Raw genomic sequence first — 16,714 nt, forward strand, 5'->3', positions numbered from 1 at the left:
CAGTTTAACTTTAGGACGTTCAAAGTATGCTGAAGGCAGAAATTGTGACTCGGGAAGGTTTTGTAGTTAGAGTAATTATAGATTTAGTTACGAGGACATTAAAGTACGCCGAGGGCCGAAATTGTGACTTGTAAAGATTATAGTTAGATTTGATGGATTAGTTGATTTATGAGGGATGGTAAGTTTGGTAAGTTAGATATAGAATGCATCGTGTTGGTATATAGAAATCTATAAAAGGATTGGTACAATTTTATTCATATGGGATGAAAGATTATGGTATCGTCACTATCGTGAGAGGGATTATTTTATGGTGTATAATATAATAATATTGTTATAAAGCTGTGTTTATTTGTTAATATTTTAGCATATTGTATGTATAATATTTAATAAATTTTACTAAATTGTGTTTGAAAACGTGTCGATATATTTGTAAAATAAAAAAAAACTAAAAATATATTTTTCAGTTTAGTCATAATTTCGGTTTAGTCATGTGACGAAATATTTCGGAATTTCGTAATTTGAAATGCATTGACGAAACAATTTCGGTTTCGTCACATGACTAAATATTTCGGTTTCGCCCGGGATCACTAGTAATTTGATATAATCTTGCCGAAGTTCATTTAATTCGCCTTTAATTTCTTTTAACTCTCTATAGACCTCGCACATTCTGCCTTGTAAATAAGTATGCTCGTCACGGAGCCGACTATGTTCTAAATAACGTAAAATATTTGATAAAAATTCGTTAAGTACATTAAAATGTGTCACAGTTCATTACCTCTCTTCAACTTTTCATAATTACTATTATTGTATCTATACGCTAATGATTCTGATAGTTCAACGGGACTCGAAGAAAAATCATATGGTAAAAACTCTCGTGATAAAAAATTCCTGTGCGGCATTCGAGATAAAGACAATTCTCGTGGTTTAATAGTTCTGGTATGTTCAAAAGAACTTTTCGGAAAATGCGCACTGGCCATTTCTTTATCAGTATGGGATTCTTCTAGATCTCGACTTGTTTTTGACTTTTGATGAGATTCCATTAGAACTTGACTTATATCAAGGACAAACGGATCTCGATATTTTTTTTGGTAAACTTGGCCGGTAGCAGGAGTAGTTGACGTTTGTCTACGAGCCACTTCGACGATTTCTACTTCATCAAACAGTTTGTCTTTACTCGCTGCAGATTTTTCGTATTGATTCGTTTCTGTATTAATAAATTTTTTTGATATAATAAGTACACCTTTGAATAACGGAATGGAATAACGCAAAACAATCAATATATCAACTTTTTTTGGGGGTAGAAGTTTGTTCGATATTAGGAGTAGTTGAAGTTTGTCCACGATCCACTTCGACGATTTCTTTATTGGATGGTTTATTTTTTGCTGCGGATTTTACGTATTGATTTGTTTCTGTATTAATTAATTTTTTTTATATAGTAAGTATAAATGATACACCTTTGAATAACGGAACGGAATAACGTAAAACAATCAATATATCGACTTTTTTGGGGGTAGAAGTTTGTCCGGTATTAGGAGTAGTTGAAGTTTGTCCACAATCCACTTCGACGATTTCTTCATCAGGTGTTTTATTTTTTGCTGCGGATTTTTCATATTGATTTGTTTCTGTATTAATTAATTTTTTTGGTATAGTAAATATAAATGATACATCTTTGAATAACGGAACAGAATAACGCAAAACAATCAATATATCAACTTTTTTGGAGGGTAGAAGTTTGTCCGGTATTAGGAGTAGTTGAAGTTTGTCTGGTATTAGGAGTAGTTGAAGTTTGTCCGGTACTAAAAGTAATTGAAATTTGTCTGGTATTAGGAGTAGTTGAAGTTTATCTGGTATTAGGAGTAGTTGAAGTTCAGTCCCAGTTCACTTTCTTAGATGCTTTGTGAAGTTTTCTTTTATTTGACAATTTTTTCTTGTTTTGGCTCATTTCTATATATCAATAAATTTTCTTACAGTTAAAATAGGAAATTGCAAATCAAAAGTAATTATATATCATATGGTCGAAAGTTACAAATTACCAGTTATTATGAAAATGAAATAAAATTATCTTAAATTTTAATGAGATGAGAAGAAAAGAGAAAGAGAACGTACGAGTTAATGATCAGACGAGTTTTCATAGAATTTATAAGTTTATTATTAAGCTTTTGACAAACTTTCACAAGCTGATTTGATAAATAAAAGTTTATTTATCGTGTCTTCTGAACTGAAATTATCATCGATTTTAATTTTTCAACAAAAATGATTTATCGAGTACAATATACTTTTGCAAATTTTAGCCGATTTAATTTATCGAATTGATATCAAAATATTCGATTTAGTATGACCGCAGTTAAATCAATTAATTAATTAAAAATGATTTATCGAGTACAATATACTTTTGCAAATTTTAACTGATTTAATTTATCGAATTGATATCAAAATATTCGATTTAGTACGACCGCAGTTAAGTTAATTAATTAATTAAAAATGATTTATCGAGTACAATATACTTTTGCAAATTTTAACCGATTTAATTTATCGATTTGATATCAAAATATTCGATTTAGTATGACCGCAGTTAAATCAATTAATTAATTAAAAATGATTTATCGAGTACAATATACTTTTGCAAATTTTAACCGATTTAATTTATTGAATTGATATCAAAATATTCAATTTAGTATGACCGCAGTTAAGTTAATTAATTAATTAAAAATGATTTATCGAGTACAATATACTTTTGCAAATTTTAACTGATTTAATTTATCGAATTGATATCAAAATATTCGATTTAGTACGACCGCAGTTAAATCAATTAATTAATTAAAAATGATTTATCGAGTACAATATACTTTTGCAAATTTTAACTGATTTAATTTATCGAATTGATATCAAAATATTCGATTTAGTACGACCGCAGTTAAGTTAATTAATTAATTAAAAATGATTTATCGAGTACAATATACTTTTGCAAATTTTAACCGATTTAATTTATCGAATTGATATCAAAATATTCGATTTAGTACGACTGCAGTTAAATCAATTAATTAATTAAAAATGATTTATCGAGTACAATATACTTTTGCAAATTTTAACCGATTTAATTTATCGAATTGATATCAAAATATTCGATTTAGTACGACCGCAGTTAAGTTAATTAATTAATCGAATTGACGTTAAATTTTTACAAATTGTAGTAAAGTTTTAGACGATTATTTAATTTATTGAAGCGATTAACTTCAAAACTCGTCAATTGAAAATGACAAGAAGGAGATCGGTTTCAAGCATTCTTGGCAATCAAAAAAAAATGAACGTAGACGTTCATTTCAAAAACCTCGCAAAAGGAAGAAAGTTCCTTGTTATTGCAATAATTGTAATGGAAATTGGTATTGGAACGAACAAAGCTTCTACACGAGACAGGAGGTGAAACAAATGATTCGAATGAAGACGAATCAAGTGAGGATGAAGCTCTTTCGATAATTCAAGAAACTAGTGAACAAGACATTACCAAAAATATTGAATTACCCAAGTAAATATTGACGTTCATCAGACTTCGACATCAGGGTCAGATTTTGGGGGATACACCGAAAGTCAAAGGTTACAAATACCCGGGAACATAGATGTTAATTGTTCTTTTTTACCTTGGAGGCGCGTAAGATATACAAGCCATCCTATGCCTCAATCAACAAGTTTGAATATCGAATCGGACGTATATAATACTAGTGAACAAAACACTGAAATGTCTTTGGGTAGCGAATCAAATAATGAATCTTACAACGAAATTTTTGAAGATTATTCACCTCCTCCGTATCAAGCCAATATGGATGCTGAAGAAAATCCGATTGATGATAATTTTTCATGGATTTTATTGTGGATAATGAACTACCGTATAACATACAATATCCCAGAAACGGCAACCGAATCTTTAATAAAGTTCATGAAAATAGTTCTAAACGAAATCGGTGGTGAAAATTTTAGAACTTTTCCAGATTCTCTTTACCTAGCGAAAAAAGTACTTGACCTAAAAGACTGATTTCAGAGATTTGTTCCATGTACAAAATGCCACAAACTTTATAATAAACAGGATGTAGAAAACTTTCATCAAAACGAGAGTTTATCGGTTATAAAATGCCACCATATCGAGTTCCCAAACTCATCTCGCCGAGGTACACGCACTTGCGACACACCTTTATCATGACAAATCGATGTTTCAAGAGTTCAAGCCGAATCAATATACCCATTTGCTGGATTTCGACAACAACTTTCTGATATGTTTTGTTGACCTGAATTTGAGAAATCCCTCCGACATTGGGCAAATCGATCAAATTTAGATAATATTTTATCCGATATTTATGATGAACGAATATGGAAAGAATTCAAAGATACAAACAACGATGATTCGTTAAATTTTTTCTGAAATGAGGTTGCCGACTCGCATCTTGGCCTCATGTTGAATGTTGACTGGTTTCAGCCATTCAATGGAACTAATCATAGTACCGGAGCCATTTATGCAGTTATCTGTAATTTGCCGCATAACATACGATTTAAGCGAGAAAACTTGCTGCTCCTTAGAATGTTACCAGGTCCAAACGAAGTGAGTCTACATAAAATTAATCATCACCTTGCACCAATCGTTAATGAGCTGACATCACTCTGGGAAGGGATTATTCTAAATCGAACATACGAGCATCAGTTAGGAAAAAAAATTCGTGCAGCGTTGATAATAGTATCGTGCGATATACCCGCTGCAAGAAAAATTTGTAGGCACGTTTCTGCATTGGTTTCTTGCCACCGATGCCAGAAAAAGGCAAATTATGAAAATCATCAGTATAATTTTGCTGGAATGGGAGATATGGAGGATTGGTTTGTTGCCAGGGATTCAAACGAACATCTCCAAAACGCACTTGGCTGGCGATGGTTTAATTCGGACGTATTAAGAAAGAGATTCGTTAAACAGACTGGAGTAAGATGGTCAGAATTACTTCGCTTGCCTTATTTTGACCCAATTCGTTTCACTATCATTGATCCAATGCATTGTCTATTTTTAGGCATTGCAAAATGGATTGTGAAGCGAATTTGGGTTGATCAGGGAATCTTAACTTCAAGTATGCTCAATGAAGTTCAAAAACAAATGAATCGATTTCAAGTTCCGGTCAATTTGGGTCGAATTCCTGGCAAAATCGACTGCAGGGAAGGCTTTTCTAACTTCACAGCTGACCAGTGGCGAAATTTTTTCACAATTTATGCCACAGTATCGCTTTAGGAACATCTCTCAGCTGAAGATAGAAAAATTCTGACTCATTTTGTCAGAATTTGTTCGATATTGGTAAGTCAGATTATACAATCTGACATGTTGCAGGAAGCCCATAAACGACTTGTTAAAATAATAAAGCTCATTGAGGTACAATACGACAGGAATAAAATTATGCCGAATCTACATCTCTCGCTTCATTTGTCTGAATGTTGTCATGATTTCGGCCCATTGTATGCGTTCTGGTGTTTTTCATTTGAACGCATAAATGGAATACTCAGTAAGATACACTGGCCTTTATTATTATTATTATTATTATTATTGGTTTATATTTTCTTTTAAATACAACCCTTAGGATCATTACCGAACAGTAACAGAAAAATTGAACCAGAACTAATGCGTCGATTAATGAATGATAACTGAATCAGAAATATCATTACTTCTAGCACTCAGATGAAAGGTCTTGAATTACTCGAAAATCATCCTACCGTTGGATCACTATCAGAAAATGACCAATTCGCTTCAGATGAAATGGAAAGGTTTTGGCTAAATTCAAAAAATATCCAGAAATCTACTGTTACTAGATGCGAAGCGTTTTCTGGTGAAATGTTAAGACTTACTTCCGAAAATGTAGTATTATCACAATCGATGCTCGATTTAATGATCAATTATTATATTGCTACATATAAAATATATAATTTCTGAAAACCATTTGATGCTATAGAGCAAGATGCGATAACTATTCGTGTAAAAATGGATAAATTTGGAAGATGTCGTATTGGATCTGAGGTGTTTAGCTCCGCATTGTCATTTCGACACATAAAAAGTTCATATGTATTAGCTAAATTCATAACAACTGATGGAAAAGTCAATTGTTATCCTGGACAAGTCCAGTATTATTTCAAGCATGAAATTGACTTGCCAAATGGACCTACTGAGCATTATTTGCTTTTATTAGGTGGTACCGACCAGCAGACACAGCAAATATTCGGTATCATTTTAGTATTGATGATACCGAAGAAACGGAAACATGCAATGTTGAATTATGGAAAACAGATTTTTTTCCTGAAAGTAGGGATTGTGTTATTCCAGTACACAACATTCTTTTCTGATTTGTGCCTGCTAAATATAAAATTTCTTCTAACCGCAATGCAACTGAATATTTAGCGATAAATCCATTAAATCGCAAGTTTCACATTCGGTAATTTACTAAAAGCTACAGAATTTTTCTTTACAATAATTGTTTAACGAATTTTATGGAATTGGTTATTTAATAATAAATAATACGAATAAATTGATTTACAATAAAATTTGACGAATCTTTAACTTCAGTGTTTTCTTATTTTACTTATATGTCATTATTATTTATTGATATTAATTAAAATTAATTAAAAAATTGGTTAAAAATCGTCAAAAAAGTTTTAAGTCGATCGTTGTTATTAATAAAAATTGATAAAAAAGAAGTATTGGTCGATTTATGGTTTTTTTTTTATGTTACAGCTCAACCAAAAATTGACCAAAAATCGACCAGTTGATTTATGCTGAAATTTTTCTGAATTTTGTAATTAGCCGAATGTGTGACGAATCACATGATAACGATGACGAACTTTTGACGAAAGGTATTAATGCTGAAAGAAATGATTTCGACCAGTGTAACATCAAGGCTTTCAGATGATGATCGTATCTAGTATTATTCGAGTTTCGTTTTTAATTCGTTAACCTTTTCTTTCAAGTCATTATTTTCAGAACCAAATTCTGCATTAACACCAGCAAAAAATTCGTTATCTTCTCGTAAGCGAGCTATTTCAGTGGCAACGACAGCTGTATGTTTGGTTAATTCATTATTTCATCGTTCTAACTGTAAACACTTTACACGCAAATTGGATACTTCTTGAGATAACCTCCGATTCTCTGTATAAAAATGTAAAATCAACAAAAAAAAATACTAAATCTAACTGACGATATATACACGATACAGACCTGTTGATGCATCATCATAATCGCGAGTATGTTTATTAGTTTGATATCTGACCGGAAACCGAAGATTTTTATATCTCTCTTTTATACTTTGAACTCGTTTATGATTTGGCGCAGCAGATGGTTGTTGAGTATTGGATGAATCCGGAAGCCGAAGATTTATATATCTCTCTTTTACACTTTGGACTCGTTCATGACTTGGCGCAGCAGATGGTTGTTGAGTATTGGACGAATTTTTATTGATGTTAGTAGTTTGAGCTCACTTATGAATTGGCGTGGCAGTTCCTTCAACAGCTTGTTGGATATTAGATGAACTTTTATTGATGTTAGTAATCGTTTTATTTCGATCATCACTAGCCAAACCTTTTTCAGTATTTTTATTTTTTCTATTTTGGCTCATTATTTTTTTTGGTTGCGAATTTTGGCTCATTATTTTTTTATTTTTTTTGGTTGCGAAGAGTATTAGACGTTAAAACTCTAAAAGAAAAGGTTGGTAAGAAAAAATGAAAGTTTTATTTAAAAAATTAAACTTTCGCCATTATACTGATCAATCGAATAGTCTATTTTATTATTAATATTATTAATCGAACGATTTGAACGCAAATTGACATCATGTAATATTTATAATTTAAGTGATAGTTGATGATTTTAATAAATTTAATATAATTTAAGTATTATATCGACAATTAAACTCTAAAAAGAAAAAGGTTGGTGAGAAAAATGAAGTTGTTTTAAAAATCAAACTTTAAGAAACTTTCGTCATCATACTGATCGATTGAATAGTCTATTTTATCATTAATATTATTAATCGAATGATTTATATTTATAATTTAAGTAGGACCCCGGATATCTCCAAAACAGGTCATAAGTCACACTTTCGGCAGATTGGCCCATTTTTCAGGGGCTCAAAAAATCATTTTTTGTAAATATCTCGGCATCCAGTAGTCCAATTTTGATGAACTTTTTTTTAAATTGTAGAGCTAAATGAGGGCTACAAAATAAAAAAGAGTTCATTAAAATTGAATTACTGGATGCTGATATATTTACAAAAAACGATTTTTTGAGTTTTAGCAAAAAGAGGTGTTTTTGGCCAAAAGTCCATTATGACCTTTATATTAGATATCCAGGGTCCTATTTAAGTGTAGATTGATGATTTTAATAAATTTAGTATTACATCGACGCAGTTGATGATTTTAATAAAATTTATTCTAATTTAAGTATTTTAAACGAATTATATTGATATTATTGATATATTATTAACAATTAACTTTATTTCGAAAACGTTCACAAAAATAACGAGAAAAAGATCATTATCAAGTATACTTAATGAAGAATCAGCTTTTAGACCTCATGCCATACCCTCATCACTTTCTAACTTTTCAAAAAGATTTACTTTTCAATTTCGCATATTTAGTACGCCAATCGCATATTTTCACGCGTAATTTTTTATATTTAATAAGAATTAACATCAAATTCAGAAAAAGCAAGAAAAGCAAACTTCCCATAAAACAGCAACCAATCAAAAATCATACCGGCTGCTAAGGTCGTATTTAAAGCTCCGAACGGGTCGGTTCGGTTTGGCTTTTTTGCGGTTCAGGTAGAACCGAAAACCAAAATGGAACCGAACCGGAACCGTCCAGTTCGGTTCAGTTCTATCCGAAATTAAGAAAAATGCGAAAAAAGGAATACACGACCATCCAGTGATCGTACAAGGACGAGCCATAGCTCGTTGGAATCCTCTCATCGAGACGCGTCGAATGGTGGTAAAATTAAGTCTCTAGCATCGATAGATCGTGAGATAGCCCATGGTGAGTGTTTCTTAAACAATTCGCATTAGAAAACGATCTATCTATGCTAGTGACATCATTTTACCACCATTCGACTCGTCTCAGTGAGACGAATCCAATGAGCTAAAATTAGTCTTTGTGTAATCAATAGATGGCGTTTAATCGCTTGTATCGGAATTTTAATTTTTGACGTTCGAAAATTTAAAAAAAATGCGAAAAAACGAATACACGACCATCCAGTGATTGTAAAAAGACGAATTATAGCTCATTAGATTCGTCTCGTCGAGATGCGTCGAATGGTGGTAAATTCATGTCTCTAGCATACATGGATCGTTTTCTAATGCAAATTTTTTAAGAAATACTCACCATGTGCTATCTCGTGATCTATCGATGCTAGAGACTTGATTTTACCACCATTCGACGCGTCTCGATGAGAGGATTCCAACGAGCTATGGCTCGTCCTTGTACGATCACTGGATAGTCGTATATTCGTTTTTTTCGCATTTTTTCTTAATTTTGGATAGAACCGAACCGAACCGGACGGTTCCAAGTCCAAAACCGAACCGAGAACCGAACCGAATTTTTTGCCGATTCTGGATCGGTTCCCAGTTCAAACCGAAACCATTCGGAGCTTTAGTCGTATTATCATAAAGATCAAAATCTTGTTCCCGGGATATGACTTTTTGTTCTTGTCCCAAGTAAAAATCCAGAACTCGGATATTTTCGTATTGTTTTTTTAAAGTATCAATTTTTGACGATTTTGTTCCAGGAGTACTACTAGAAACTGGCGTACATGTAGAAGCCGACTTGCTATAGCAGGTGATTTACTGGTAGAAGCCGACTTGCTGGTGACAGGAGAATCGCTAGTAGAAGTGGCAAGTGATTTACTGGTAAAAGCTGGCTTGCTAGTAACAGGCGATTTGCTGGTAGTATAGTAGTTTGGTTTTCCCTTTTGAGACATGTTAAGAAAATTTATTTTCTAATGATACTTAGAGAAAGTTGAGAAGAAACATGAGAAAAAGAGGAGAGGAGGAAATCGAATTTAACAGACTTTTATAGCTTAAATCATCAACAGTTGTATTTGAAATTAAGCTTTGTTAAACTTCAAACAAGTTAATAATTCTTAACGAATAATTTATTATGATATCAATTTTACTTAAAAATTCTTTTTATTACAATACTTAACCTTCGATTTTCTAATGATTTAATCATAATAAATACTTAACGAATAGTTTATTATGATATCAATTTTACTTAAGGGTAGAGTATTCGTTATAATTAATTTTTATTATAATAAATGTCCATTTGTTTTTGGTTCCAAAAACCCGGATTTGTTTATCTCCTTAAACACGAGGTGCAGATAAAAATATCGGCTAAATAAATTACCGCGTCTTGTACTAAAAATAGCTGGCTATACAAAATTAGAAATACCGGCTATATTAATTAACCGTGTCTTGTAACTCTTTTCTTGCGAAATAAAGTTTCTTAGTCACAATGACAACGTCAACTAAGGGTAAAAAGCAAGAAAAGTAATATTTATTATTAAGAAATTGAGAAATTCTTTAATGTTTTTCTATAGTTATTCAATTATTAAAACATTTTAGACTTCCTAACTGGGTACAGCATATGCAAACTTATAATCCTGCACTGAAAATATTCAGAAGAGCAAACGGTGGATATATGTTTCGTGATACATCCAGAACACTAGAAGTTCTTTCTATCCATGCTGAACTACAAACAAGTAAAGAGTATTGCTCTAATCCATATTACCGTGCCATTACTAAAAAAGAAAATATACCAACTCCTCCATGGGTTCCTCTACTCCCTGGTTATTGTGTAATTGGAAAACTTTGTGGTCAATATATACGTTTAGAAATTCAAAGTAATAATGAAGAACACCTTATATATAGTTGGGAAATTTATGAAAATGTGGAAATGTCTGAACTTATATATTCGGGAGCAAATTCTGATTTTTTTGTAAGCATGAAAAAATACATAAAACTATCAGGAGAAATCTCTATTCCTGACGTTCTTGGTTTGCGTGATCCTAATATAATTTATGATTTACAATTAAAAGTAAACTCAATTTATCCACATCTTTTTAACATTACTGCAACTAAATCTCAAAATAAAATTGCTAAGTTAACTACTACTATGCAAAAGAAAGGAGAAAAACTACTAAAAAAAGTATCAGTAATCTCCCAACCGCCAATAATTTGTCATGGAATTGAAATCAAAGAACCAGGAATGCAATTAACTCCAGAAGCAACTTTAGCACTTGCAGTTGAATATGAAGCTTTGAAAAAATTAGAAGATACATCACGTAAACGGATCAAGCGAGCTAAGACCAATAATGAATATATGAAAAACTTGAAATATAAGCTACATGAAGAAAAAGATCAAGAATTATTAAATAATTGGATACAAAAAACATTGGAGGAAACGAATATTGGATCTACTATATTTGTTAGTACAGATCAGTATCTTACCAGCATATATACACAACCTTGTTTAACGTGCCACAACCTTGATTTGTCTAAAAAAAAACTGGATGTTCATAGAATCGGTCATAATCTTCAAATTAAAATTAAGTGTAAGATCTGTCAAGGAATTACGGAATATAGTAATGAATCACCTAATGCACAATTCTCTTCTCTTGCAGCAGGTGCAGGACTTGTTGGTGGTGTTAATAGGCAACAACTTCAAACTATATTTTCTATAATAAGTATAACAGCACAATCATCAAAAGGTCATTATCATAATAAACAAAATGAATATTTGGAAAAAATAAATGATGAAGCGGAGATAAGTGCACAAATTGCATTAACTAAAGCTATTGCACATATTAAAGCAAAAGGAGAAAGAATATTACCCACTAGTTTTGATTGCTCTTGGTCTCACTGTCGGAATGCAAACCAGGCTAGTGGAGAACTAATATATCAAGGAAATCTTGATGGTAAAAGAAAAAAGACTTTGTCAATATTTAATAAAATAAAAACAAATTCAATTTTTTTATAATAGGATATGACCACAAACCTGTTATTGCTTTTGCTACTGCTGAAAAACCACGTAAATTAAAAAAAAGAAATGGCCAAGAATATGAGGTTTTTCATGGCAATCATGAAAAGACATCACGGCAAATGGAACATGCAATATTATTACGAATTATTGAAAAAATTGTTCCAGTATTAGAAGCAGCTGAAGTACTTTTAGATATTGGAGTAGATGGTGATCTAAATTCAAATAAGACTTTAAATAATATTCCATGTGTGAGCAAAGTATATGCGGATTTAAAACATATTGGCAAAAATATTAGAGCAAAGATTGGTAAGTTATTGAAGGTAATTTAAGTATTTTTACCAATAACATAATAACATAATATTAACGTAACAGTTTAACGTAATAAACAATCTTAAGTACTAATGATTTTAGATTATCTTTTTGTCATTAGTATGCAGCTAGCTGATCATTTAAGCTTTATTTTATTATAATTTTTTTTGATAGAAAATTTTTATTTTTTTTTGCAAATATTTTTTACTCATAATTGTAAATATTTTACATTAGTTATGTAATAGAATAGATGTAAAAAGTTGTAATTATTTTCATTTTAATTACAAATAATTAATAAACTGCTAAATGTTTTATTTATTCTGATTCTCAATTATTAATTTTTCTATGTTGCAGCAAAAAGTTCTATGTGGAAAGAATATGAAAATACAATAATGACCTATTACAATTCATGTGTCTATGCAGCAAGTGGACGAAAACTTGATGAAAATAAAATTACTGTATCCGATGCTGAATTAGAAAAAGTACAAATTGATGGTCTTGTTGCTCACCTTTCAGATGATCATAGTCTTTGTTGGGATGAAGTATGTTGGAGAAAAGAAAATCCTGATATTCAATTAAAAGCACCACATTTAAAAGAACATACATCTAGTCAAAGAGAGAAGTTTCGTCAATTTCTCAAAGAATGCTTTTATATACCAACAAAACAGAGCTTAATTACTCACATTAGAACATCATATAATGAAGCATTCAACCGAGTTAAATTATGCTTTCAAGATAAAAAAATTGATTATTGGAAAACCTATAGTACTCGACATGCTCTAGCTGTTCTTCAATATAACAATGGTCTGTTAAATATGCTGAAAATTGCCCGATCAGCATGTAATATTCCATATTTTTCTGAAACTGATGAGAAAAATATTAGTAAAATAGCTGAAGAACGAAAAAAACAAAACCAAAGAAATTCTAATGATATTGCTAAACGAAATGAAGAACGAGGCAAAAAAATCCAAGAACAAAAAACTAACTTGGAAACATTTGATTGGGATAAGGTACAGTGAGCATCATATGCTAATTCAAAATTGAATAAATAAAATAAATAAATAACATAAAAAATATTTTCTTTAGGATTTTGTACCTTATGGACGTAATGTTCAAGAAAAAATCAAAGCTAAAGAATTTGAACCTACATTTGCCAAACATATACTTGATTTTGAAAAAATTCAGAAATGTTTGGCTTGTAAAGCATTTCCAAAGTATTCTCCATTAGGCTTATGTCGATACCATGAATTTTGTTTCAAATATGGATGGTATCAGGAATTTCCAAATAAACAATATATACCACCACAACAAAATTTAATAGCTAATCCACCTACATCATATGATATACTTGTAAAAATGTTTGGATATCAAGAGTTTCAAGATATGCAGGAAATAGCAATATCATCATATGTAAATGGAAAACATACCTTTATCTCAATGCGTACAGGTGCAGGAAAAACAATGTGTTATTGGATTTCTGCAATTTTACGTGGAGGTTTGACTGTTGTAATAAGTCCATTAGTATCTTTAATTGATGATCAAGTGGTAAGTTAAACTGATTATTTACTACAATTAATGAAAGAAAGATTATAATTTAATTTTTCTATAGATCGAAACAATTGCTGCTGGAATTGGATGTGCTAGCATCTATACCGGAAAGCATCAACCTCCACAATATTTTGAAAAAGTCTTTTCTGAGATCGCTATTGGGTTGATTAAAATCTTATATATAACTGCAGAAAGCTTTATCAACAATAGTTCATTTACCAGAATGCTTTTAAATTTCGCAAAATATGCACCTGTATCATTTGTAATAGATGAAGTGCATTGCATTATAGAATGCAAGCATTTTAGGTGAGATATAATTCAAATATTAATTTAAAAATTTTATTTGATATATTAAACTTAACTTATATAGAGAATCCTGGAGTAAATTAAGAAAAATTTCAACATTCTTTCCAAGTAGTCCAATTATGATGCTTACGGGAACTTGCAAGGAATCTGATGCTTATCTAATTTTGGAGAATCTTGGACTTGCTTCAAATGATGTGGCTTTTATTCGAGGGTTATCTTTTTCACGTCCAGAACTTACAATGAAAATGCATCCTAAAAGTACTAAGGAAAAAACCATTGGAGAAATTATTACCCTATTAAAAGAATTAAATGAAGGGAAATGCATTATTTACTGTCCAACAGTACGAATATGTGATGATGTTTATGAGCAACTTCAGGAAAAATCTGGCCTTGGATTACCAATAGCTGTGTATTATAGTTCCTTAGACAGTGAAGAAAAAAAAAAAATTGAAATCATGGAAAGAGAATACAATCCAACTTATGATTGCAACTAATGCTTTTGGTATGGGTCTTAATGATAAAAAAGTTCGTTTGGTAATACATTATTCCTTTCCATTGAGTATAGGTAAGACACTACTATTATATCAAAGAAATAAATATAATAGCATTATTAATAAAACTAATCTTACCCTTTAAAATAGGCAATCTTGTACAAGAAACTGGAAGAGCGGGAAGAGACCATAATCCTGCGAAGTGTATAATTTTTTATACCCGCCATGATATTTGCACTAATTATACAATTATAACACAAAGTAGAGAATCGTAAGTATTAATTGTGTAAAGAAATATAATTAATATTATGATTTAATTAAAAATATATTTTGTAGTATAACTGAAGATATAAATGATAGTTTTGAGGCAAATAAAAGAAAAGAATACCTTGCCAAAGCATGTGAAAAAATATTTGAAGTTGTTCATTTTTGTGAAGATCAATATATCTGTAGAGAGCAAATGCTTGCCGAATATTTTGCATGGAATGGTGATAATTTAAGTCCTCCATGTGCACATTGTGACAACTGCTTACGCGTACAAGCTGAGCTAGTACATGAAGTTGATGTAAAAACTGATGCTATCAAAATGGTAGAGGTGGTTGAAGAAATAATAAATAAGCTGCATGAAAGTGGAAAATTAATTTCACCAAAAGATATCATACAGGTTTATTGTCAACTCAAGTGTGATAATGAAGAGCTTACCTCATTGAATATTTATCGTAAAACACGAAAAAAAATTGTCCGTACAAAAGCAGACGCTCAGCACTTGCTAGACTGGCTTATAATACGTGGAATGGTAAAAATATTGATAAACTTGTACCGGCCAAATCCAAATGGAAATACGTTGCAAACAAATATTCACATAGTTGGTGTTATTGAAGGTGTAACTGCAATAGTAATGGAAAAGAATTGGAAAATGTGGCTTCGCCATTCTCGAAGATAAATATATGTATATTTTATAAAATAATGTATAAAATAATGTAATAAAATTTGTTTCTAAAATTAGAAAAGACTTATATGACGCGTCAACTCAAAAATGAACCAAAAATGTGGAACCCAATAATTTTCTTTATTTCACATTCGCCAAAAACATATATACATTCGTGACCATTTTAAAACTTCATACGAAAGTTTTTCAAAAAAGTTTTTTAAACGAATATATCTTTTTAAGATAAAAAATAGTGGTTCAGACCCGTGGCTTTCTAACCATGTAAATTTTATCCTTTTTTGTTAAGTATTACAAAAGTTGGTATTGCAATGAAAATCGTATTACAGAATTTTTTTTTTTTGGACATTTTACTATAATAAAAATTAATTATAGCGATTTCTCTACCCTTAACTTGTTACAAATACTATTTGGATTTAAATCGAAGGTTCTAAAAAATTTCAAGTAAAATTGATTAAGAATTTACGTAAATTATTATAATCAAATTATTAGAAAATATACATTAAGAAATTATGAAAATCAAATGATTAAATATAATTGATTTTCATCATAAAGCTGTTATTGACAGAAATCGGTGGTTCTAATTTTGAAGAATTTCCTGGCTCTTTATACTTAGCAAGAAAACTCTTGGGCTAAAAGAATAATTCCCTATTCGACATCTAGAAGTTCAAATCAATGTCAGATACCTTTATCATCACAATGACAATTAGCCAATCATTATTCGTGTCACTAGCACAACTTAAGTTGGCCTGCACTATTTTTGATAATCAATTACATTTACTGTTATAGATTAAATTGATTACCGCAGTTATTTGTAAACGCGTTAACGCATAAGTCAATTATCTTTACGTATTTATCTTTAAACAAGTGCCTGCTAGAATTATCAAATGTTTCTTCTATAATTGGTAATTTTTCATCAGAATAAAATCGGAAATCTCAGTTTTTAAAAATTTTAAAGCTTAAAATATTAAATAGGTTTTAGCTTCCTATTATGTTATTTATTATGAAATTTACTTTGTACTGAAAATTAGCATTACGTTATTTTATCATTTGCCATGCTTAGTAACAATAATAAAATATATAT

At 30.6% G+C, this 16,714-nt stretch overlaps 4 protein-coding genes across 4 annotated transcripts; 1 reads left to right on the plus strand and 3 right to left on the minus strand.

Annotated features, from left to right (window-relative positions):
• Positions 1-761: 761 nt before the first annotated feature.
• On the minus strand, positions 762-2,132 carry OCT59_019695 (uncharacterized protein; the record flags this gene model as incomplete). The annotated part of the gene is made up of 5 exons (XM_066143716.1): positions 762-1,204; positions 1,287-1,382; positions 1,455-1,622; positions 1,714-1,796; positions 2,107-2,132. The coding sequence occupies 5 exons, from the start codon at positions 2,130-2,132 to the stop codon at positions 762-764; spliced, it is 816 nt and encodes a 271-aa protein (XP_066005440.1).
• Positions 2,133-6,935: 4,803 nt separating this feature from the next.
• On the minus strand, positions 6,936-7,622 carry OCT59_019696 (uncharacterized protein; the record flags this gene model as incomplete). Its single annotated transcript, XM_066143717.1, has 3 exons — positions 6,936-7,066; positions 7,226-7,401; positions 7,486-7,622. 3 exons carry the CDS (start codon positions 7,620-7,622, stop codon positions 6,936-6,938), a joined length of 444 nt encoding a protein of 147 aa, XP_066005441.1.
• A 2,123-nt stretch (positions 7,623-9,745) lies between these two features.
• Positions 9,746-9,970, minus strand: OCT59_019697 (uncharacterized protein; the record flags this gene model as incomplete). Its single annotated transcript, XM_066143718.1, has 1 exon — positions 9,746-9,970. The coding sequence occupies one exon, from the start codon at positions 9,968-9,970 to the stop codon at positions 9,746-9,748; it is 225 nt and encodes a 74-aa protein (XP_066005442.1).
• Positions 9,971-10,503: 533 nt separating this feature from the next.
• OCT59_019698 (uncharacterized protein) lies at positions 10,504-15,627 on the plus strand (the record flags this gene model as incomplete). The annotated part of the gene is made up of 9 exons (XM_066143720.1): positions 10,504-10,522; positions 10,589-11,965; positions 12,031-12,336; positions 12,694-13,349; positions 13,426-13,884; positions 13,949-14,193; positions 14,258-14,622; positions 14,835-14,955; positions 15,021-15,627. The coding sequence occupies 9 exons, from the start codon at positions 10,504-10,506 to the stop codon at positions 15,625-15,627; spliced, it is 4,155 nt and encodes a 1,384-aa protein (XP_066005443.1).
• Positions 15,628-16,714: the final 1,087 nt, after the last annotated feature.

This window comes from Rhizophagus irregularis, chromosome 29, assembly GCF_026210795.1.
Source record: "Rhizophagus irregularis chromosome 29, complete sequence".
Taxonomy (NCBI): domain Eukaryota; kingdom Fungi; phylum Glomeromycota; class Glomeromycetes; order Glomerales; family Glomeraceae; genus Rhizophagus; species Rhizophagus irregularis.